Source organism: Callospermophilus lateralis, chromosome 1 (genome assembly GCF_048772815.1).
Source record: "Callospermophilus lateralis isolate mCalLat2 chromosome 1, mCalLat2.hap1, whole genome shotgun sequence".
In the NCBI taxonomy this organism is placed as follows: Eukaryota; Metazoa; Chordata; class Mammalia; order Rodentia; family Sciuridae; genus Callospermophilus; species Callospermophilus lateralis.
In genome coordinates, this window is record NC_135305.1 from 2,975,229 (window position 1) to 2,998,509 (window position 23,281).

Sequence of the window (23,281 nt, forward strand, 5' to 3'; positions counted from 1 at the left end):
TTTTTAACTTCAAAGACTTTATTAGAAAATATTTTTTAAAAGTGCACATAGTGATGAGCCCACAAGGATGGAGCCTGTAGTTTGTACAGAGAAAAAAAAAAAGGATGTTTTTGCATTAATAAATTGAGAAATAACTGCTGTAAATTTACTAAAATGTATTTTTGAATATTTTGTAATAGTTTTATAGAAATAAAACGTGCCACGCTCAGCCCGGCTAGTGTATAATAACTAAGAATTACTGATGCAGCCCTTTTTCTTTTCTTACTTGGCTTCTTGGTTTGGGAAACCTAGGGCTCCCCATATCCTTTAGAAGTCTTGCTTATACTGTGAATTAGCCTGGCCTGCATAGGTGACCAGAGTAGTCAAGCAAGCCCCCTAGTCGGTTCCCTGCAGGAGAAACCTCAGCTCTGTTTGTATTTATTGTGCAGAGTTCTCTCTGCATGCCTGGAGGTAGGGGATGTCCCCGTCTTGCAAATCTCAACCCTCAGGCCCAGAGGTGGCCCTGGGAGAGCCCCTGGGCCCTTCTTCTCATGTGATTGTAGGGCAATTTCATGCCTTTCCCTGGTCTTGCTGTCTCTGATCCTCAGGATAAGGTTCGAAGTTGCTTTTTGAAGCCTCACAGTGACCTTTCCAGAGAGGATCCCAGGGAAAGAGGCCAGGTATCCGTCTTCCCAACCTCCCGTCCTTGGAATCCTCATAGCAATCCAGAGTGTGCATCCTCCCTGATCCCAGTGCATCCATTGCTCCAGGGGCACAGCTGCCTGGGCTCTGAGCCACACTGGTATTTCCCAGTCTCTGCAGAGTGGTTATCAGCATGGGCTTGTGTCCCTGAGACCAGGTAGCAGGTTACTTGTAGCTCTTTGGTTTATTAAAGGTGACTGTCATGCTTTACACTCTGAGCAGAGTGTCCAGGAAGGCTGCACTTGCGGCCTCTTGGCAGGTGAAGCCTATCTTGGGGGGAGCCCCAGTTTAGGGATCAGGGTCCATGCTCCCCTGGTTCACCTGGCTGGAGGCCTGTGGGAGCTTCTGCAGTAGGAAAACCCGGCCCCTGGAGGGCTTCTGACCCAAGGGTCTGGCCTCAGAGGCTGTCCAGGACTCTGCTCACTGGATGGCACTGGGGAGGGGCTGTCCTCTGTGTGCTTTCACGGAGTCAGCCTTCCAGGCAGGAGCTGGCCTCAGTTTTTCTCCAAAAAAGACTTTTCTTTGGTCTTCCAGGTGGTGAGCAGTTTCAAAGCAGGCGTTCGTAATCCCTGGTGGAGTTGGCAATTTCTGTGCTTTTGGCAGCTCAAGTCTAAGTTGGTCAAAGGTAAACAATGGGCAGGCCGACTCCTCCAGCTGAGTGAGGGACCTAACCAATCAGCAGTGCAGCTGGATAGGTCAGAGAGAGGTGTCTGGCACTGACAAAGCCGGAGGTGGTCAGGGGCACCCGTGGTGCCCGAGGAGTTCTGGCAACCAGGTGCCTTGGAGCTGAGCTTCACCCTGATGGAATGCCCAGCTCTGGGCAGGGCCCCTGCTGGAAGGGCCAGATGGCAGAGTCCCACTCTTCACTCCCTTGGTCCCTTCTGTCCATCTTTTAACACAGTGTTATAATGAGACAGGGAAGGACAGAAAGCAACAAAACACAGGCCATGGAGAAGGTACAGCCCACTCCCCCCAGGTGGGCACCCACATCTCTTCTTCCAGGTTGATGGTGCTGAGAATTTGTGCAAAGTGTACGCATGGTGGTTGCTGCCAGCCCCTCGTGACTGAATACATATCTATTCCTGTCGAAAATGTGCATCAGAATGTACTTGAAACTGGTATCTTTGTGCTCTGTTGTTGGAATGATTAAAGAAGTTACAGAGACTTTCTGCAATGTTTGTTATGTGGCAGGATTCCTACCCCACACAGTCATCCACGTCTCTCACTTCCCTCCATGAGGCCGTGCTGAAAATGTGAAAGAAAAGCACCCATGAGAGGGCTGGATGGACGAGCCGTGGGAACTGTTCGTGTTCAGCAGGGCACATGACAGACGGTCTGCGGGGGTTGACCAGCCGACCTCCCCTGGCCAGATCCTGCTGCTGTCCACATCACACCATGTGAGGACCATTGGGCAGACATGCCAAGATGGCTGGGTGGTTGCAAAATTGGCAAGACAGCAGAGGAGTGCTTGCCAGGGAGCCATGCTGGTGTTGCAGGTGCTGGCTCTCCACAGAGCCCAGCAAAGTGACCCTCATGCGGCTCCTTAGGAGCAAATTACAAAACACTGCCTGGACCTGGCTTTTCCCCAGGTACTGTGCTGGATCTATATGCAAGCTGAGCAGTGGACAAACACTGGTCCCCAGGACAAATCTGGTCCAGGCTTATTTTCACACAGCCCATGAACTGAGATGGGTTTATTTATTTATTTTTAGCCATTTGGAACAAAGAATCTAAAGAATGATATTTCCTGATATGTGAAAACTATACGAAACTCCAATTTCAGTGTCCTTCAGTCTAAGTACACACCCTCACTTGTCCACTTCCTGCTGAGCAGTGGCAACAGAGACCACGTGGCCTGCAAAGCCCCTGATGTTCCTTGTCTGGCTCGTGGCACATGTTTCCAAACCCACACCCCCACAGGCTCTTGGATTAAAACCAAGCGTACTTCAGGGCTAGGGCACAGGGGCTGGGAAGCAGTGGCCTGTCCACCATCACAGAATCCACCAGTTTGCTAAGTCTGCTAAGAGCCAGAGAGGCCCTCAGGAGGCACGGAGACCCAGCAGACTGTGCCACCGCCCTACCTGGTGGTGTGACAGGAAATCCAATGCCAGTCAAATGTCTGCAGTCCATGCCTGAGAAGACCAGGGATAGACCCTCAGGGATGAGATCAGAGGCAGCCCCTCAGGGTTCTCACACACACACACACACACACACACACCCGTGAAAACCACCCTAGGTGAGCCAATAGGAAGTCTGGGTTTAGGGAAGACTTTCTTCTGTTTTTTGGTTAAGCTTGATTTTCTCAAATTAAGGGGGAAAATATATTAGCAATTCATATTTTCCTGCATATCCAAGCATAGGGGCCTCTCAGGGCACGACACTGGGAGGGAGGGGTCATTTCCATAGCCTCAGAAGCTGGAGGCTCCTCTTGGCTGTGACAGCTGTTTCCGGAGGGGAAACTGTTTTAAATAAGAGAACAGAGACATCCACACTAGAAACACATCACACAAGGTAGGACACCAGATATCAAACAAAAACCTGTCCCCCAAACAGAATTTGATTTCTGGTGGAGTCCTAGGTGCAAGGTGGGGGCCTGACACCCTGATCCGGACACCAACCACACCCTCCTACAGAACCGAATACAGCTCCAACATCCTCTTGCAGATCTTGCTGTCTAAGGGCACTAGTAACCAGCCTTCCAAGAGGATCCACAAGCCCAGACCCTGGGTCTGTCCACTCTGTGGCCCAGTCTCCCATCCCAATGAAAGCTGCCCCCAGACAGCTCATCTCTAGCTCCACAGGACCGTGGGGGCCGTGGGGGCCATGGGGGCCATTGGAGTTGATGAGCTGCCTGCTTGGAACAATCATCTGAGCAGCCAGTGGGGCACAGGAGGCTCTGCTCATGTTCAGCCCCTGTGCACTGTAATGTCCTTGTGTGAAAGAGAGGGGAAGTACCGTCCCTTTCCCTGCTGGGCTGCTTCCCAGCAGTACCTTGGTCCTGGACCAAAAGTTGTCCACTTGGGGCCTTCCCTGGGGCAGCTCCCTTCCAGGGCTGTGGAGCCCAGTCACTGACAGAGAAGCAGTGCCCACCCCAGGAGTCCACCTGGACAGAAGCAGGCTGCTTCTGACCATTCCAGCATCCTCCTGCAGCCCACATCCAGGAAAAGCTGATGGGGCTGGAGGCTGTGTCTGGAATACCATGATCAGGCCACCCAAGGCAGCTCCCCAGGCTTCTGGCCAACTCCGCGTCTCCCCAGGAGCTCTTCGTGGATCTAGGGCTTTCTGCCGTCTCTGGGGCCGGTGGGCCTGCCCCTCTGTACTCAAGCAAAGGCTGGCAGCAGATGGGTGGGCACCAGGAGCATGGGTCCTCCCTTTCAACTCTCTTCCCAGACACACACAGTGGGGGCGAGGGGCCCTGCATCTCTGTAGTACCCACCTCCTCTCCAGAGGTCTCCTCTGGTCTCAGGATCACAGGTGGAAAGGACCCGCGCACCAAGTTCTTTCCTGCATGGAGGCCGGGCGCCCTCTGGTGGTCAATCCCGGTGACTGTGGCCTCAGCCTTGAAGGTCCAGGGCACTGATCAGAGAGAGTACCAAAGCCCCTTTACCAAGAGGGCATAGGACAACCAAACTTCAACATAAAGGAGTGCCAGGGACCGGCCCACCAGAAGTTGGACAGACAAGAGCCCTGTGCTACTTCCCTTTCCTCCTCAGTGACCCCATTCACCCACCACAGCATCCCCAGTGGACCAGGTCTGGGTTGATGGCCAAAAGGGGTACATTTTTCCTCTTGATTGCAGTGCTCAAAAAACAGGAGAAGATGGCTGCATCTGTAACACCGAAGCCGACAGATGTGGAGTGAGGCGCTCTGGGCTAACAGTGCTCAGGGCTCCTGGGGCCAGGCCCATCCTCATCTTTCTTGCCACCCTCGGTCTGGGACCTGGAGCTTGATGGCTCTGTCCACGAAGGGCATCCCAGGGAGCTGCCCTGCTGAGTCCAGAGTCTCAGGCTGGCTGTGACTGAATCAGGCTCAGCTTCCTGCCAGAGGGCCCGGGGTCTGGGAGGAGAGGTCTAGGAGTCTTGCCTGTCTCCTCCGTGGACCAGCCCTGACTTTGGGGGAGTGCCTCAGCATCTCTGAGCCCCTCCCTCACACAGGTGGTGAGCTGGACTTTCTACAAGCTCAGAAATGTTGCAGATAGTCCTCTCCATTCCCCGCCCTCACTCAGCTTCCCTGGGCTCCAGGAGAGAAGGAGGAAGTCTGCCGAGGGAGCAGGGGACCACCTTCCACTCTGAATGGGCTTCTGATTCTTAATGAACCAATCCCAAGGATGACTGCCTACCCTACTAATGTCAAAAGTCAGCTGTCCATGGGTGGCCTGGGACTGAGCCCTGGGTTGGGCCACTAAGGACACAGACGGAACAGAAAAGAGGCCGTCAGGTTCCCCCCAGGGCTGCTCAGATGCGGTTCCTCCTTGGGCTGGATCTGCCTGTGGTCCATGCTGGATTCTGTGCTTTGGGTGACTTCCTGAACTTTCCCCCTCCCTGGTCCAGCTGGAGGAAGAATGCCCCTTAGATAGCAAGCTTCAGCAACATCAAAGAAGGCGCATGGGAGCCCAACGGTGGGGTTGGCTGTGAGGACAAGGACGAAGCCTCAAGACCCAGAAATAGCAGTGAGCCTCCTGCTGGGAAGACCCCACCAACAACTGGAAGTCTGCAGCCTTTCAAACAGCTGGCCCAGGAAACCTTACCGCCAGTTCCCAATGGCTCCAGAGGCCGTGACTGTGGGCACTCTGGCCATTTCTTTGGTGCAGATGGAAACACACACCTGGGAAAGGTGTGCAAGGTCACACAGAGGACAGGGGAGAGGCAGATACGCCCAAGAAGTCCCCAGCGAGTGAGCAGACTCAGACTTGGAGCTGCCCACAGCAGCCCATTGACTCAGGCCCGGCTCCCCACCTCCAGAATGGAGCCTCCCACATCCTAGCAGAGGCAGGCAGGATCTCTGGCAGCCCTGAGTGTCCTGGAGAGATGAGGTGAGAAAGGCACAGATGCCACATGACATCAGCAAGGGTGGGGGGGACAGGGGGAGGGACAGATTGTTGTCTTGGAACACACGGAGCCATGAGAGCCAGGGAGAGACAGAGCTGGGAGCCCGAAGACTGCTCAGGAACCAAGGCAGCTGGATGCAGGATGGCTGCCGCTCCGCCCCTGTGGTCCCAGACCAGGCAGGGCAGCCCCTGGGCTGGACCCTGGAGAGGACCCGCTGTGGGAAGGAAGGGCCTCCTCGGGGAGTTTGCTCTGACTGCTGCAGCCACCGTGAGAGGCGCCTTTGCCAAAGTCGCCCTACAGCTGCCATCAATTCCAACCTTCCCGCTCACCCCAGGCAGGTGATGGATTAATCTCAGGACCTGCCAGCAGACTGTGGGAACAGGTGTGTCCCTGCTCCGCATCCAGGCTGATGTCTTACAAGGAGTGAAGGAGGGAGCCCTAAGTGCTTCCTCGGGGAGCTCCCTCTGGGCAGGAGTCACTGACCAGAAAACCTCTGCTGTGCTCCCCCAGAGCCCACCCTGCACCTGCGCACTGGCCAGCCTCACGGTGGGCTCCCCTCGCCAGGGCATAGCCCCCTCCTTCCTGCCCTCCAGGCACTAAATCTTCTCTTTTGCATCAGGGAGGCCCAGAGAAGTGAGGCTGAGGCTGGAGGAGGAAGGCAGGGAAGGAGGGCACACGCTGGGGAGCACCTGGGCGTGGCTGGGGCACACCTGGGCGTCCAGTAGCCATGGAGGAACGCAGCCCAGAGGAGGACTTGACCAGGAAAGAGAAAGTTCCTAAGCCATTAGGCAATGGCCGCAAACCTGGGGACATGAAAGCCTGTGGGAAGAAGCAGGGATGCGCAGCCCTGGCGAGGCTCAGCAGCCTGGGATCAGCCACGTGCCAGCCCTCCAGGCACTTTCAAACACAGGCACACCTTGCAGAGACTTCCCGAGCTGCTCCAGGCCTCTATAACAGGGCAAAGGTGCCACCCAAGTGAGCCTCACGGGTCTTTTGGTCCACGGAGTGTCTACACTCTGCGGCAGCCTGTGGGAGGGTAAAGGCACCAAGTCTAAAACCAGTGCACACACTAATCTGAAAGCTCTTTAGTGCTGAACGATGCCAACAGTCTGGAGCCTTCAGCAAGTCCCATGCCACTGGCCAGGGACTCGCCTCCAAGTTGCTGGCTGCTAGCTTCTGGGCCCCGGTTACTGGAGGCTGTGGTGGTAGCAGAAGTCTCTTAAGACAGTAGGGAAGCCTGCACATCCTTCCAGTCTGCCTGTCATAGAGATTTCTCTGTGAAGTGCAATGGTGCTGGACGGCATTTGGATCTTGAGCGCTGCCCCAGCTGTCAGGTGAGCCTGGGTAGAGTTCTGAAGCCTTGGCTGCCTTTTCTGCTCCAGGATGGCTCCATCTCCAGAAGCCATTTCCTTTGCTCTTCCACAAGAAGCAACTCCTGGTTGGCTCAGGTTTGATCAGGAGAGGACAGTGACTTCTCTTAGGGCTCCACCTCTGACGCCAGTCCTCCACACCTGCAGTTGCTTCCTCCACTCAAGGCCCGAATCCCAAAGTCATCGTAAGGGTTGGGATCATCGCCTTCCAAACTCCTGCTGAGGACCTCACCTCTGCCCTCAATCGCAGAGGTTCTTGCCGTTGTCAGCTTACTCTGCTGGGGTTTGTCTCTGGCAGCCACAGCTGAGCAGAATGGATTTCTCAAATTAAAGTTGAAATGACAGCTTCATCCCTGGTTTTAGAGTGTATGCTCACAGGCATGAAGCCCACATGGATCTCGCTGCCCATCTCCATCCAGCCTCCAGGTGACCAGGCAGGCTGTCCAGGAACAACGAGGCTCAGGAAGAGACCTTTTCTGAGCAGCAGCCCAGCAGTCAGGGCCCCTAGGGTACAGCTGTGCGCCATCCGGGCTCTGTGGTCCATTCAGAACTCGGGCAGAGCAGACAGGACAAGTCCCTGAGGCCAGGATCGTCACAGTGGTGGACCAGCACTGGCTTCAACCTGACGTCACCGCTGTGCAGGCGCCTGACAGGAGAGACGGCAGCCCGGCTTTGGAGTCTGGCACTGACTTCTCTCTGCTGTGAACACCAGGGGCATGCTGGGCACATGCCCTGCCACTGAGCCTCAGCTGGCCCAGGACCCTGCCCTGGACGAGGCTCCGGCTTGAGGATGGGCTGTGGCTGGCTTCCCTCCGGTCCAGGCCCGTGAGACTCGGCACCAGCAGCTGCTGCGCTCTCTTATCCCTCGTTCCTTCACGGGGCAGTGCCAGTGCGTGCCATGTCCTTCCCCAGGACTTCTTCCGCATTCACAGCGTGGCTATCGGCCTGGAGGCCTGGCTGCTGGCCTCCTCCACGGTGCCATCATTCTAGCTTCTGATTCAAAGCGAGAGGTGTGCAGCTCTTCCTTTCCCTGGGACACTCCGAGGCCGCTGTTGGGCTGCTACTGGCCTAACTTCAACACAGTTGTGTCTCAGGACACAGGGAGGCCAAGGTGGACAGCGACAGGGAGATGGTCAGTGGAGCAGTCAGAACACAGGACAGAGTTCATAGTCTTATCTGGGTGCAGTTCATGGTGCCCCAAATAATTCCACTTATGGCAAAGACCGCTGCTCACAGGTCACCACCACAGACTTAAGAACAGAGTTGGAAATGTCAGACTGCTGAGATGCGGTCTCAGACATGAAGCAAGGTCCTGCTGCTGGAGCAGTGGGCTTGAGGGCCTGGCAGGGACTGCCACACCCTCCAGCACATGGAGGCAGCCTCTGTGACGCACACTGAGAGGAGCCAGCCAGCACCCAGAGGTCTGCTCTGGGTCCCGCATATATGGGTTTGCTCGGAGAGCATACTTCCAGACACAAGGAATGCACAGCCTCGACCCTGGCCTCACACACCACTGTGCTCTGGGTCCTACCCACAACCCCTCTTCTGAGACCCCACCCCTGTACCCCGAGGCTGAGACACCCAGGTGCCCTCCTTGCGAGCCCTGATAATGGATGGGAGTTCCTGGCTACATCCTTGATCTGGGCAATAGTATGCCAGTTTCCAACAGGCTGGCCCCATTTCACCTCTCCCTTTCCTGTAGTTTAGGGTGCTGCCCCGGGGCAGGGTGGGTAGTGGCTCTCGGCCCCCAGGCCCTGGCAGGTGCCTGAGCTGTCCCTGCACACGGGAGCCTCCACAGCTCCCTCGCCAGCTGTGCCGAGCTATTTACAGGCAGCACTTGGGAGCCAGTCCTCAAAGACGGGGTGTTCAGTTCGAAAGAGACCCTTCATAGGTCAGGAAGATGAGTCCTGTCTGCAAGTATGCCAGACAGCGAGGCCGGGGCTTCTGTTGTCTTGAGCAGCCCCGTGGCTTCTTCCATATCAGGTAAGCCAGGCTCTCCTGGCAGCAGCCCCCACCCCAGGAGGACACACCACCACCTCCCACTAAGCTGTACTCAATGGCCAGCAACTGTCTCCCCAAGCAGCCCCAGAGCATGCAGCCCATGGGCAGCCTGCCCCAGCTGGCTTCCCTGAACCTGCCATGGCCTGTGACCTCTACCCCCATGGAGGGCCAGGCAGGACCCGGAGACCCCCCGAGGGGGGGCCACACTCCGGCCACTTCCCTCCCACACCACAGAGAGAGGCAGACTCACTGGCCTCTTGGTTGAGAGCATGAGGGGTGAGCTGACAGCCTGGTGTGACAGTGTGCGCGTGTGTGTGTATCTACTGCTGGGCCCGTGGATTCCGGCCAGGCAGGAGGCCCAAGGCATAGAAGACCTACTGGACTTTGAATCCTTCTGACCAGTGCGCTGCTCCTGGAAGACTCCTGCTGTGGTTGGCCAAGGAAGGAGTGGACAGCGGGAGCAGGTGGCCAGGTGGCCCCGAACATCAACTCCTCAGGCACCAACTAGCAGGTCAGCAGATGATTACCTTTATGCTCAGGGAGGGTTGGGGACCCAGGCATGGAGCCACAGCACACTTGTGGCTTGGTCCTCTGGTCAACTGGTCAACAGTTAACTACCAAGAACTGCTGCTGTGAGTGACCCGATCACACTGCCACAGAGAACCTGCACACACTCAGGAAGGCTTCCTTCCAGGTTCTTGGCATCGCACACCAAGCTAGGTGACTGAAGTGGGCTTCCCTTGGCCTGCAGTCCCTAAAAAGCAGGAGCAAGGCTGACTGGCTGTTGTTCTACAGGGCTAGAAAGGGCCTCCTCGCCTCACAGATGAGGAAACTGTCAATAAAGTAAGTGAAGACAGTAAACGGCTTTTCTGATTGCATAGCTAAGGAAAGGAGCCAGGACAGAACATCTGGCTTTTTTGCTCAGTTTCTGTGGGTTTGTTTCCACCTGGGGAAGAAGATCAAGACCCTGAGCCCGGCCATCCCCCAGACTCTCCTTTCACCACTGCAAGTCCAACCTCTGCCCAATCTTTTCCCACACTGTAGTGTGTAGTGTCCCCTCTTCTCTAGTTCAAATCCTACCTGTTGGTCCTTGTATTCAGTTTCAGCTCTGCAGTCTCTGTGGAGCAGGCTGAGTCCTGCTCCAAGTGACTCCGTGGTGTACAGAACTGCAGTCCTCAGGCCGAGTCCTGCTCCAAGTGACTCCATGGTATACAGAACTGCAGTCCTCAGGCTGTGCCTGCCCTGGTGACTCCATGGTGTGTAGAACAGCAGTCCTCAGGCTGAGTCCTGCTCCAAGTGACTCCATGGTGTGCAGAACTGCAGTCCTCAGGCTGTGCCTGCCCTAGTGACTCCATGGTGTACAGAACAGCAGTCCTCAGGTTTTGCCTGCCCTACTGACTCCATGGTGTGTAGAACAGCAGCTCTCAGGCTGTGCCTGCCCTAGTGACTCCATGGTGTACAAAATAGCAGTCCTCAGGCTGTGCCTGCCCTAAGTGACTCCATAGTGCATAGAACAGCAGCTCTCAGGCTGTGCCTGCTCTGAGTGACTCCATGGTGTGGGGAACAGCAGCTCTCAGGCTGTGCCTGCCCTAGTGACTCTATGGTGTGCAGAACAGCAGCTCTCAGGCTGTGGCTGCCCTGAGTGACTCCATGTTGGGTAGAACAGCAGCTCTCAGGCTGAGTCCTGCTCCAAGTGACTCCGTGGTGTACAGAACAGCAGTCCCCAGGCTGCATCTGCCCTAAGTGACTCCATGGTATGTAGAACAGCAGTTCTCAGGCTACACCTGCCCTAGCGACTCCATGGTGTACAGAACAGCAACTCTCAGGCTGCGCCTGCCCCAGTGACTCCATGTTGTGTAGAATAGCAGCTCTCAGGCTGAGTCCTGTTCCAAGTGACTCCGTGGTGTACAGAACAGCAGCTCTCAGGCTTTGGCTGCCCTGAGTAACTCCACAGTGTACAGAACAGCAGTCCCCAGGCTGCGTCTGCCCTGAGTGACTCCATGGTGTGTAGAACAGCAGTCCTCAGGCTATGCCTGCCCTAGTGACTCCATGGTGTACAGAACAGCTCTCAGGCTGGGCCTGCCCTACTGACTCCATGGTGTGTAGAACAGCAGCTCTCAGGCTGTGCCTGCCCTGAGTGACTCCATGGTGTGTAGAACAGCAGCTCTCAGGCTGTGCCTGCCCTGAGTGACTCCATGGTGTGTAGAACAGCAGCTCTCAGGCTGTGCCTGCCCTAGTGACTCCATGGTGTGTAGCACAGCAGTCCTCAGGCTATGCCTGCCCTAGTGACTCCATGGTGTACAGAATAGCAGCTCTCAGGCTGTGCCTGCCCTAAGTGACTCCATTGTGTGTAGAACAGCAGTCCTCAGGCTATGCCTGCCCTAGTGACTCCATGGTGTACAGAATAGCAGTCCTCAGGCTGTGCCTGCTTTGAGTGACTCCATGGTGTGTAGAACAGCAGCTCTCAGACTGTGCCTGCCCTGAGTGACTCCATGGTGTGTAGAACAGCAGCTCTCAGGCTGTACCTGCCCTGAGTGACTCTATGGTGTGTAGAACAGCAGCTCTCAGGCTGCGCCTGTCCTGGGTGACTCCATTTTATAAACTAATAGTTTGCCATAAGCATAACTCCATTTTGAGTTCTAGTGCCAAGGATGATTGACTGTGAACCTTATTTGTACAAGTATACCACCACCATCTGCCCAGCACAATCATAAGGTACAAACTGATAATTTAACGTACATTAAATCAGAGGCACATGGAGGCATCAGAAAAACCAGGCCCATGAGCTTATCAAAGACAGCAGACCACCAATGAAGTAAGTCCTTCACCTGAGACCCATAAAAGGAGAAGTACCCCATAACTGGCTGCAGCAACACTGCCACAGCATATCAGTGGGCCATCTGGTAAATGCTTAACAAGATTGAGAGGTGACAAATCCCCAGCTCTCTGTCCCTGGGCTTCAGCTCTCCTCATTTCCATGCTTGATGTTGCCCAGTTGGAAACTGAAAATCAATTTCAGAAAGGAGATCATATATATATATATGTAGGTAGGTATGTATATAATACATACATATATATATGTGTGTGTGTGTATATATATATATAAATGTATAAATATGTTATATTAGTAATTATGATAAAAGACACTGTCATTGCTTGGCTTATGACTATCAGGTGACCCATGAATACTTGGTGAATTGTGACCAATGAAGTAATAAAGCTTGTGAACTCTTTATTCACAATTCAGTAAGTTCTGGCATTCTGAGAAGACACAGCCATGTCTGTCTTGACAGTGGCAGAGCTTGCTCACAACACTGTTCTATATGAGTGGTGGGAGAAAGAAGAGGAGCAAGTTTTTGTTTTTGTTTTTTTTTTAACATGAAAATATTTAGTGTCGGCATGGAATTAAGAAATGGATCGAGGGAATTAAATAGGAATGTAAATCAATTTATCTTTCTTTCACAATTTGAAAGTTATTGAAGCCATGGAACTTTTTACGTTCACTGACAGGAGTTCTGCTCGATTAGGATTTATACCAAGGAAGTAATTAAGAATTTCCATATGACCTAGCTACTAGCTTACTTTCTATGGTGGTATTTATAAAAGGGCAAATTTGGGTAGCAGCCTCAACACCTTTCACTAAGGAATTGGTTGAAGGATGGTGAATCCATACGTTGGGCCATCTACTATTCAGCTTGTGAGATGATACTGGGGCATATTTAACTTGTGAGTGAGTGTTCACACTACATTATATGGCAAAAATGAGCTCAGTACGTAATGCACGGTTCAGGGGCATTTGAACCTGTTCATGTCTGTGTGTTTTGCTTTATTCTGGATCTTGAGTGTACCCGAATGGTTCAGGGGCATTTGAACCTGTTCATGTCTGTGTGTTTTGCTTTATTCTGGATCTTGAGTGTATCTTGCTTTATTCTGTATCTTGAGTCCATGTATTAAAATGCTGGTCTCCAGGGTGGCATTGCCAGCAGGGAAGGGAACCTAGAGGTGGGGCCTTGCTGTGGTGTGGATATAAGGTGTCCCCAAAGCTGCTGTATTGATGCAGGAATACTCAGAGGTGAGATGACTAGACTGTGAGAGCCGCGCCCGGACCAGTCCATCCATTTGGTCCCATGTGAACTTGAATGGACTGGGTGGTCACTGAGTAGTAGAGAGTGGCTAGGAGGTGGGTCCTTGGGCAGTCACCTGGAAGGGTGCCTCTGCCCCATGGCCCTTTCCTCTCTTTTTGAGCCTGTCATTAGCTGAGCAGTTTTCCACCCCTGAGTCCTTCCCCCATCTTGGCCCAGAGCACGGAATCAGCCATCTATGAACTGAGACTCGGAAACCATGAACCTCAAGTAAACCTCCTCCTCTGTGTTGTTCTGGTCAGTTATTTTGGTCACAACATGCAAAAAGTTGATTTTAAAAGGCCTAGTGGGAGGTCCTGAGGTCACTAGGGGTGGTCACTGAGGTCACTGCCCTCCATGGGAATTGTGGAACCCCAGTCCCCTACTCACTTTTCTGCTTCCTGGCCATGAGATGAGCAGTTTCACTCCAATGCACATGTCCCCCATGATGAGCTGCCTCGCCACAGGTCAAAGAAACCAGGGACAATCAGTTATGGACTAAACCTCCAAAGATGTGAGTCAAAAGAAACCTTCTCTGTGCACAGAGATTTTCTCAGGTACCTGTAGTAACAGAAAGCCAACACAAGACTCCACCGGCAACTGAGTCCAGTGCACTGGAGGTTCAGAGGCCACTTTTGCAAAGAGTGAGATAGGAATTTGGAGATATAGAGAAAGAAGGTAAGTACCCATTAACTGCTAGAATGTAGGAAACACCTGTGAACTTTTGAAATGAAAAAACAGCATTCACAAACCACCCAGGCCATATCCTTGTCCCATGTCCCTGCCCACAAAAATTAACATGATGTGGGCAAGTGCAGGGCCAACGAGTGAGATGGTGTACCTTTGTCGGGTGCCCTGACTCCACCAGTAGCCCTAACAGCTACCCCTCTATAACGTTAACACCCCAGACCAAGGAAATAGAAATGGTCTGCCTTCTCCCTTGAATGTGTACCCATGTATTAAACGCTGGTCTCCAGGGTGGCATTCCCAGCAGGGAGGGGAACCTAGAGGTGGTTCTTTCTTGAGATGGCCTGCAACCCCCTCTTGAATGTATACCCAATTTCCTAAATAAACCTGACTGGCACATGCTAAAATTCTTTTGTGTCACTAAGCCAAAGACCCCATTTGCAGCTGAGGTAAGTCTCCCTCTCCAGGAACTGTTCTATTGACAAAAGCCCTGACTCTTCATTTGGGCCTGCACATGTGCAATAGGCAACTAAAGGCGGAGTAAACACTTGGCATGTCACCATCACTTTGCAGAGATAATGACCTTCAGCCTTGGGAGAGGCATTCATTCTTCCACTCCAATGTGGAAGGACCAAGATTAAGAGTAGGGCATCTTCCAGGGTTTGCAGGGACATCATAATCAACGAACTGTCCACTGTCAGCTTTTGCAATATCCTGTTCCAGACTATTAGAGTAGCTCCTGAGGTCTCTAGCCACTACCCTAAACTTGAAGCAACTAATGCCATCTTGCCCATCTATCTTGGCCTTAAGTCATTTTCTTGGGTATTCATCTTGGATTCCAGGAAAAACAAATACCTTGTGACAAGAGCCCAAACCACCCCCTGGTACCAGGCAGCAGTGACTTTCTTATCACTAACAAAGCCCCATCTGACTTTCTGACATAACCATCAGTGTCCAGGTCTGCCGGACAACCTACACTCCCCGCACCCTCTATTGAAAACGGCAGCTCACGGCAGTGTCCCAGAACGCAGCACGCTGGTTCCTTCATCTTCCCAGGATGGCTACACTGAATACTACTTTTGGAGAGTGGCTGGAGCAGGATCGGCAGACGCCACAGGACGCTATAGGTGACTGGGTGTCTCGTGTCTCTATTTTCAGTCTTTTTCATTATAGTGTTAGAACATGGAGTTCTTTTTTAATTTTTTAAGTTGTAGATAGACATAATACCTTTATTTTGTTTTTATGTGGTGCTGAGGATAGAACCCAGTGCCTTCCACATATGAGGTGAGCTCTCTAACACTGAGCCCCAGCCCCAGCCCTGGAACATGAATTTCTTTTGAAAGAATTGTAAAAATCATTTGCTCTAACTGTCTCCCTAACAAAATGGAACACACTTGAGGCTGGCCGGTCATCTGAGAGTCGGGCAATGCGTGCAGTGCTGACAAGATGAGTGGTCACCTTGAGTTCCCTGCTCCCCAAATGCCTGCCTCAAAGCCTCAGGGTGCACTGGGGGAGGGGGGGGAGACGGGCTGGGGGTTGGGGGCACCAGCCTGGTCCTCTCATGGGGGATCAGCAGTGCACAAGGGTACGACCGAGACAATGAGGAGGCAGCAGAGCCAGAGTGGAAACACAGGTTTTATTGACAGGCCTTTCAGATTACAATACAGTCCAACATCTCCCAGCATGAACCCTAACACAGGGTACAACAATACATTTTCTTTTCACCTAAATCACTACTATTCTTCACACATACTCCTGAAAAAGTTCCCACAGTGGTTAACGCAAAGTGAAAATGGGGAAAAACAGCCCCATCACCTCCCACGGAAGTTGTCGAAGTGCATTAGGAAACACGGAATGAATCAAACCCGGCAAGCAAGCCAGCCATCTCCTGGCGTCTCAACGGTCACTGCGCTCCCAACACACAGCTCCACACTCCACCTGCGAGCTGCACCGACACAGCAGGAGGTGCACACATTACGTCAGGAGGGTCACAGTCACAGGGGCAGTAACAACGGCCACACGGCCCATCGCTTCCACGTGAACATGAGGCGCGCTACCACTAACACTGACCCATGCCAGGGGCCTGCAAGGTAGAGGGTGAGACAAAGGGGTAGTTAGTGACATGGCTAATGCACGCTGTGGTGCTGCATCTGTGGTCGCCACACACGCCTACAGAGAGCCAAACTGCAAAATAACAGAATCGAATGTTATTCTCTCCAATCAAAGACCTGGAGGAATAAATCACAAGAAGAGACCTGTCAAAGCAAAGGTTTAAAGAAAAATCACATGGAAACAGGCCCCTCCTGCCAGCCAGAGCGGAATCCTGAGTGTTTGCGCTGGAGAGAGGAGCAGGTATGTGGCCTAGGCAAGAGTGTGGAAGCCAGTGGAGGTGGAGGGGTGGTGAAGGGAGGAGAGCGTGGCCACCAGGAGACGGGAAGGTAGAAGCAGTGACAGATCTCAGATGAGAAGGGAGTGATTGGCATGAGATGGGGATGGGCTCAGCCAGGAACGAGGAGCAGACACATGAGGAGGGGCCTGGGCCCAGGCAGGAGGCCACCCATCAGAGAGCAGTATAGAACAGACATGGCCGACAGGCAGAGGGCCAGCTCAAGAGAGGAAAGAAATCAGACTGTGCTTTGCCATTGCTGCACCTGAAAATGAAAACAGTGGAATTAAAGCCTAAAGTTAAAATCCTCATGAGGAAAAGTGCTCTGGATCCCATGCCTGTGAAGAGCAAAGCTGAGTTATAAAAACAAGAGGTTACTCGCTCTTGGGTGGACAGTGTCCACGTGTGCCAGGTGCACTTGTTACGTATTCCAAGGAAACATCGCAGAGGCAAAATCTTTAAACAGTCCTTTAAAAACCGGCTTCTACCATGTGTGCCCTTAAAACAAAAGGTAGTTTAGGATAAAATTACGTAAAGAAGGTTGAGGCCTGTTTTCTGGAGCACACTGAATTGTCACACACAGAACGCATCAACCACAGAGCCTGCCTGTGCACCCATCCTGTGGGACGGAGCTTCTTTCAAGGACTGCATTTTTCTACAAACCTTTTAAAATTAGTGAAATGACAACAAGCAAAACACTAACACAAAGGTGTCCTTATGTTTTGGTTGGTTAGAAGGGAAAGGAAAGGGATGGGTGCTCCAGAAAGTTCTCACTTCAAGTGCCTGTGCTACCTGCCATTTCACCTGTAAGACTCCCTCCAGAGCATGCTGGGGAGAGCCGTGCGAACAGTCTCTGGGAAAGGCAGGTCGCAGTGTGCAAACCAACGACCCCTCCCGGCCGCACACCACCGGGAGGAGCTATACCTGGGATCCAATATGAATCATGGGTTTGCTCTGGTTCTAGTACTCAAAACCGTGGCTCATGTACCTAAGAAGTTAGGTATTTTAAATGATAAAAACTAAACAGGTTGCAAAAAACCTTACATAAAATCCTTAGGATTTAATATTAAATCAAGGCTAATTGCCTTTGGAGAATTCATATTAAAAATGTCAAAGTAATACTTCATTCACAAACTTTAAAATAGATGAAAACACCAATTGATAAGCTCATTAACTACAGTGAAGTATCCAAAGCTTTCCCATCACTTAGAGAAGCTTCTCATGGCTCCCTTCCTCATGGAGAAGGGGTCTTGGTCCCTCTGTCCTGCACCCCCACTGCTGACTCCCTGTGCAATACCTCACATACCATTTCTCAGAGGGCCTGCAGGAGCATCTGCATTCTCTTTCACCCTCTGCCTCCCACTCCAAATAAAAGCAGGGAGGTGGGCTGCAGCTTAATGAAGGGGCCAAATTTGGTCTAAAAATGAGAACTTGAAGCCAACACTGGGCTCTACAAAAGGAAGGAAAATAAAAACTGATCCCCCAGAAGGTTTTACACCAAAGTAGCAAGGCCAGAGCTGCCCAGCTGGGTCCGCTGACGTGGCACTGTGGCGTGCTTGTTGACCATGGGGCATTTTCTCCAACGAGGACAAAGGAAGGCCACCAAGAATCCAAGGACAATCCAGAACAACATTCAGCCACTACGCAGATCTCCCTGGACTACACCCTATCCTCGATCACAATCAGTCCAGTGGTCTTGGAACACATGGAGCTTACCTTCCTGACACACCACAAGGAAACAGGAAGCAAAACAATGACACACAAAACAAAAGGTAAAAGAAAAAAAGTGACAGCTTCTTAGAACAAGTCCATAGAGAAGGCCTTCTCCTAGTCTGTGTTGCCCGTCCTGAGGAAGAGCCAGCCTTGGCCAGAGGCTGAGGGGCCCTGTGGTCCACATTGAGGGTGGCTCCTCCCCTCTATAGGCTCTGCCCGCCCTCCCACCCTATCCCTTCCTTCCTCCCCGACCCTCCTAGCTCCTCTGCCCGCCTCCTACAGCAGCAAAGCCTTCTATCTGCAAGGTCAGGCAGAATGCAGTTTGGAAAAGAGGCCCCTGGGTGCAGAACCTAGGCTCACCACAACTCAGGAATGCTGCGAAGCAAGCTCCAATTGCTGGTGCGGCTGCTGGTGCAACTGCTGGTGCGGGACCTTTGCACATCACACTGGGACCTACCCAAGTTAAAACGGGTGCTGGGGAAACCACTTCCCACCCCACCCCTCCCCTCTTCCATCGGGCGTGGCGCAGACCTGCATGGGAAGCTGACTGTCCAGGACAGGGACTCCTCAAAATGGCTTTTGGAAAGAAGAGATTCATCCTCAAGAATACCAGTATAAGAATTTAACAAATGTGGCCAGGCCAAGGGCAATGCAAGGTTAAGTTCCGGAAGCAGCTAAGTGAACTTACATTACAGCACAAAATAAACAACGCAAAAGGAAAGAAGTGATTTGGCTCCACTCCACCGCCTATGGGTTCACCTCCTGAGATAGACTGGTATTTACTGCCCTTCAGCTTCTTGAGCTTGTGAACAAATAATACACAGATGAGGATAAATGTATTGACTTACTACCATCTTTATAAAAATCGAATGTACACACAAACACATCACAAAATGAAGTGTCTCCATTAAACTCTGATAAGACAACACAAAAGAACTAACAAGTAGCTAAGATGTTGCTGAGTGGAAAGCATTTCCAACAATGTTTTAATTTTAAAACGTCCATATTTACATAGTATGCTAATGCTTTTGCATCTCATTTTAAATGCATGATAAAGAAAGAACAAAGATAATGGTTGCAGCAGATCTTCCACAAGGGTTCAGGTGCATGGTTTGACTTTGCTGCCAGAAGTGCACCGAAAATGGAACGACAGTACTCTCTAATTCTGCTTCTTTCCTCTTCTGTGGTTTCCTTCAAGGAAACTAGCCTGCAGCACTGGCCTGCCTGATACTGAGAGTCCACTCTCAACGGCATGCGTGGAGCGGCTGGCCTGTGCCTGGCTGTTCTAATGGGGGCTTTGTGCAGTCCTGGCTGACTGATAGTCTCTTAGGACACTGCAGGAAGAGAAAGCCTGCTCGTGTGTGCAGACAGTTATGGACACACACGTGCTCCCGGGTACCCGTATCACACTCAGACAAGGCCACAAGCAGACCGTGGGGTGGTCCTGAGGCCTGTCTGCGACGGTGGTGCCCAAATAGGACTTGTTCTGTTAACTCTAACTTCAATGTTCCCATGCCTGCTTTGCAGAACATGCAGATGGGGTTTTAAAAGCACAGAACTCAGACTATTTGAGAAAGTGATAAAAATCTGTTAAACTCATATTATTGCATCCTAAGTCCTTGGTGATAAAATAAGGTTTCCAAGGGTCCAACGGGTCCTGAATACTCTGGATCTCTCTTAACTGGAGCTTACAGGCTACCAAACTCATCACTCCAACACAGTTCTCTGTGGACTGGGCCAGATAAACTGCATTCCTACGTATACGAACACCCCTGTCTAACTGAACACTGAATGGCAGTGACAGCGTGCCAACCAGCTGACGGTACTCAAATGAACTGGTGTGCAGACCCTGCTGTGGGCATGGCGGGGCTGGTGACAGTCCACCCACCAAGCCACTGGACTTCTGGACAGAGTTGGCACCACAGCTGAGAGGTTCTCTAGGATGACCCGAGTGACGCAGTTTCCTGGAACCCAAACAACCACCCGCACTTCCCAGGGTTCCTCCTAGGCACAAGATGTCATCTTCAAATTAATGCTAAGGAAAGACTCACAGGGCCTGGAATAACTTCTCCAGTTCTTAACTGGAAACTTCATTTGAAAATGTAACTTAAAACTTCAACTGTATAAACCAGCTGCTGCAAGTTCCGCGTCCCTTCCCCTTAGCTCCTACAAGGCAGCTCCAAAGAGCGTCAAGGCTCAGGCTGGTCCTCACTGGGTTAAGCAGAGGCAGTAAGTGACAATGGGCTTCTATTTCCCTCAACTCCACCAATAAGTGTGACATGAAATCACAGGTATAAAACACAGCTTAAAAGTCTGAGTGTGCACTGGTGTCACCTGTGCGCAAAGTTTGGACCATGTACCAAACAGTGACACTCTCATGGGCAGAAGCCAGTAGGGCAGAAGCCCAGTAAGGCACTTCTCAGTGTGCCCAGCAGGGACTCTTCTAGAGGCTGCTTTGGAGAGCAAGTCTCACCTAGGAGTCTATCAGAAAACTAGGAAACAATAGACACACTTCATCTCAAGGGGCGCGGACTGTGAGACAGCCATCCCTCACGCCACGCACCATGGAGAACAGCAAGCAGAGGAAACTCTTGGGTCCCTGAAGGACTACGGCACCCCTGCTCAAAGAAGCTACAAAACAAAAAGCAATCAAAGCAATGATAGCGCATGTCACCTAGCCAGGGAGATGGATGTGCCACCCGGGGCTGCATTCAGAAGGAGGAATACCCACATGAGCCTTCCCACCCCTCCACAGTGCCTCAACCTCGCAGGCCAAAGCTAGGCCAGAGGGTGGTCTGAGGGTCACAGGACCTGCCCCCTGCTGGGCCATGGGGCACCTGGTACCTGGCCAGTACTGCACCTCGTCTGGGAAAGTGTGAACAGGCAGGGAGCTCACCTAGGAACCAGGAACGTGCAGCTGGCACTTTCGAGATATTTACAAGAAGCAGAATTGTCACTCCCATTAGCACTAATCCCAACCTCCCGCTCACACCCTGCTCCCCACGATGTGCACATGCCCATCAATAGGCACCCACATTTTAACCTACTCTCACCAGGGCCTGAGGGCCCAAGGTGCCGCCCGCCAGAGGGCGTGGCTGAGAGCGTGCCTATCTAGCCTGCACTGAAGATAGGTGCAACCATTATCAAATGTTCTCTGCTGTGAAGAATACTTAGGATCTGTGACGTACGGTAAAGTTCTTTCCTGAATCTAAGTCACTGTGACCGATCACACAGTAGGATCACGAAGAACCAGGTCTACATGCATCGAAAGCACTTGGAAACAAAAGAAAACGAGAACCGGAGTTCTTGAGGACAACAGAATTTGAAGCTATCTAACACCAAACTCCACTCGCCATGTCCCCTCAGTTCAGCTCTTCAGGAATCATCCTGGGGCTGGTTGGTGCTCCGGACAACAGTTAGCAGACTGCACACCGGAGAGACCTAGGCCCTGGGACTCCTGCGCTGGCTGGCAGCCTCCCTGAAGAAACTCCAGTGTGTGTGCAGCGTTGAGGGCAGGCTCTCCCAGGAGCAGTCACTCCACAATCAGGGCCACATTGATGTGGGACAGATCTATCATGTGCCTGTAGAAACGTAAAAAGACAGTCAGCAGCAAGCCTACACTTCACAGTCAACTCACACAGGTGGAAAAGTGAAGAGCAGCAGTGGCTCCCAATTAAGAAAAACCTCTAAGAAAATACAGGTTTCCAGAAAAGATCTAAGAACGAACGAGGGGCACCCTCTGCAAGACAAAAGGACACACGGTCTTAGGAGGCGATGTGCTGTCTGTTCTCAGCCTGCATCTCTGGCCACGCTATAGCCACAGGCAGCACACACTGCACACCACAGAAGAGGCACCCTCCCCGCAACCCCTCTCCCAGCAGCACTCAAGGCTACCTGTGGAACTTCTGCTGAAATGCTAGTGCATGAGCTGGCTCCTTGAACTTCGCTATGGCTTTCCGCTGCTGGGGAAGCATCTGTAAACTCTAGAGAAAGAAAACAAACATTAAACATCACATGATAATAATGTAAAACCAGACACCTGCACAATGGGAGCTGCAATACAAAACTGGAGTCCAGTGGACGCTCGCATCATGCACATAGGTGGACTGGCCTCGTTCGCTCCCTACCAATGTTGTGACCTCTCCAGATAATCTACTCCTGCAAGCAATGCTTCCACCCTCCATGTCATGTGTTCAGCCCTCCAGTTACTGAACATTGCCGAAATCAGGAGCAAGTATCCACAGACAGAGGCACTTCCCCTTCCCTTCCTGTCAGGTGACTTACTGAGGGCCCTCATCAATCCTAAGAACAGCACCCACACACCAAAGGAAACTGCTGCTTAGTGGGGAGACTTTCTGGTTTTCACACCATAGAGTTTCATTGATCATATGGTAAAAAATTCACTTTTCTGTGTAACTTGATTCTAAGGAAAACCCAACAAACAGAGAAATAAATGTGTTTCAACAAAGGACCTCATTAGTTAAAAGGAACTCACTTTGTGGTCCTAAGGGTTAATGAACATAAACTCTCCTCTCCCCCAGAGCAAGGCATTCCCTCCACCCCTCCTCTCTCAGGTAGAACCCTGATTCAGCACTGCGGTCAGTGACTACTACCACATGCTTTTCAAGCTTCTGATGCACACTGATCCTTACCCACTCCTATCTTTTGGCTGTCATGTCATGTCAACACTTCTGCCATTCTTCCTTGCTTATAAACACAGCCAAGGAAGTAAAATACCACTCCAAGAGTAGCAGTGGCTGCCACATCACTGCCACGCTGAGGAAAGTTCTCAGGCCCCCAGGTTTATAAAGCACAGTTAAGGTGCAGCCACCAGAATTCACTATGACCAACAGCCCAAAGAGGGACGGTCCTTCCCGGGCAACACCACTGCTCATCATTAAGCAAGTGAACACCAGGTGGAGCCACGTCTCAAAGCACAGAGACAGACGCTTCATTCTGGAACCTTTGGGATTAGAAAAATATCTATGGAAAGCAAACAGAGGAAGATGTGTTCCTGCCTCAAACCAGGAAGGCTGCGCTGAAACTGAGTCAGCAACCTCCTTTCAGAAAGTGCATTTAAATCATCGCCAAGGTGATGAGGTCTCTTTATACCTATACTCAGAGGACCATCAAGGGCTGGCAGACGTTTATCAGTTTTTTTGTAAATTAAGAAACAGAACTTTATAAGAGTCATACTTAAAAATCTATAAACTCCCTCTCAAAACCACTCTCCTGGCCTAAGATTGGGAGGAACAGGACACTCGGCTTTCACGG

The 23,281-nt window shown here is 51.9% G+C and overlaps 1 protein-coding gene across 5 annotated transcripts in view; it reads right to left on the reverse strand.

Annotated features, from left to right (window-relative positions):
* Positions 1-18,842: 18,842 nt before the first annotated feature.
* The window catches only part of Rbm33 (RNA binding motif protein 33), a 94,367-nt gene continuing 89,928 nt past the window's right edge, over positions 18,843-23,281 (reverse strand). For all 5 annotated transcript variants that reach the window (XM_076831348.2, XM_076831330.2, XM_076831339.2 and 2 more), the window contains 2 exons: positions 21,902-21,990; positions 18,843-21,588 (listed from right to left, as the gene is read on the reverse strand). In XM_076831348.2, the coding sequence (XP_076687463.1) occupies positions 21,540-21,588; positions 21,902-21,990 (138 nt within the window). In that variant the 3' untranslated portion in view covers positions 18,843-21,539. The remainder of the gene's footprint in view (positions 21,589-21,901; positions 21,991-23,281) is intronic.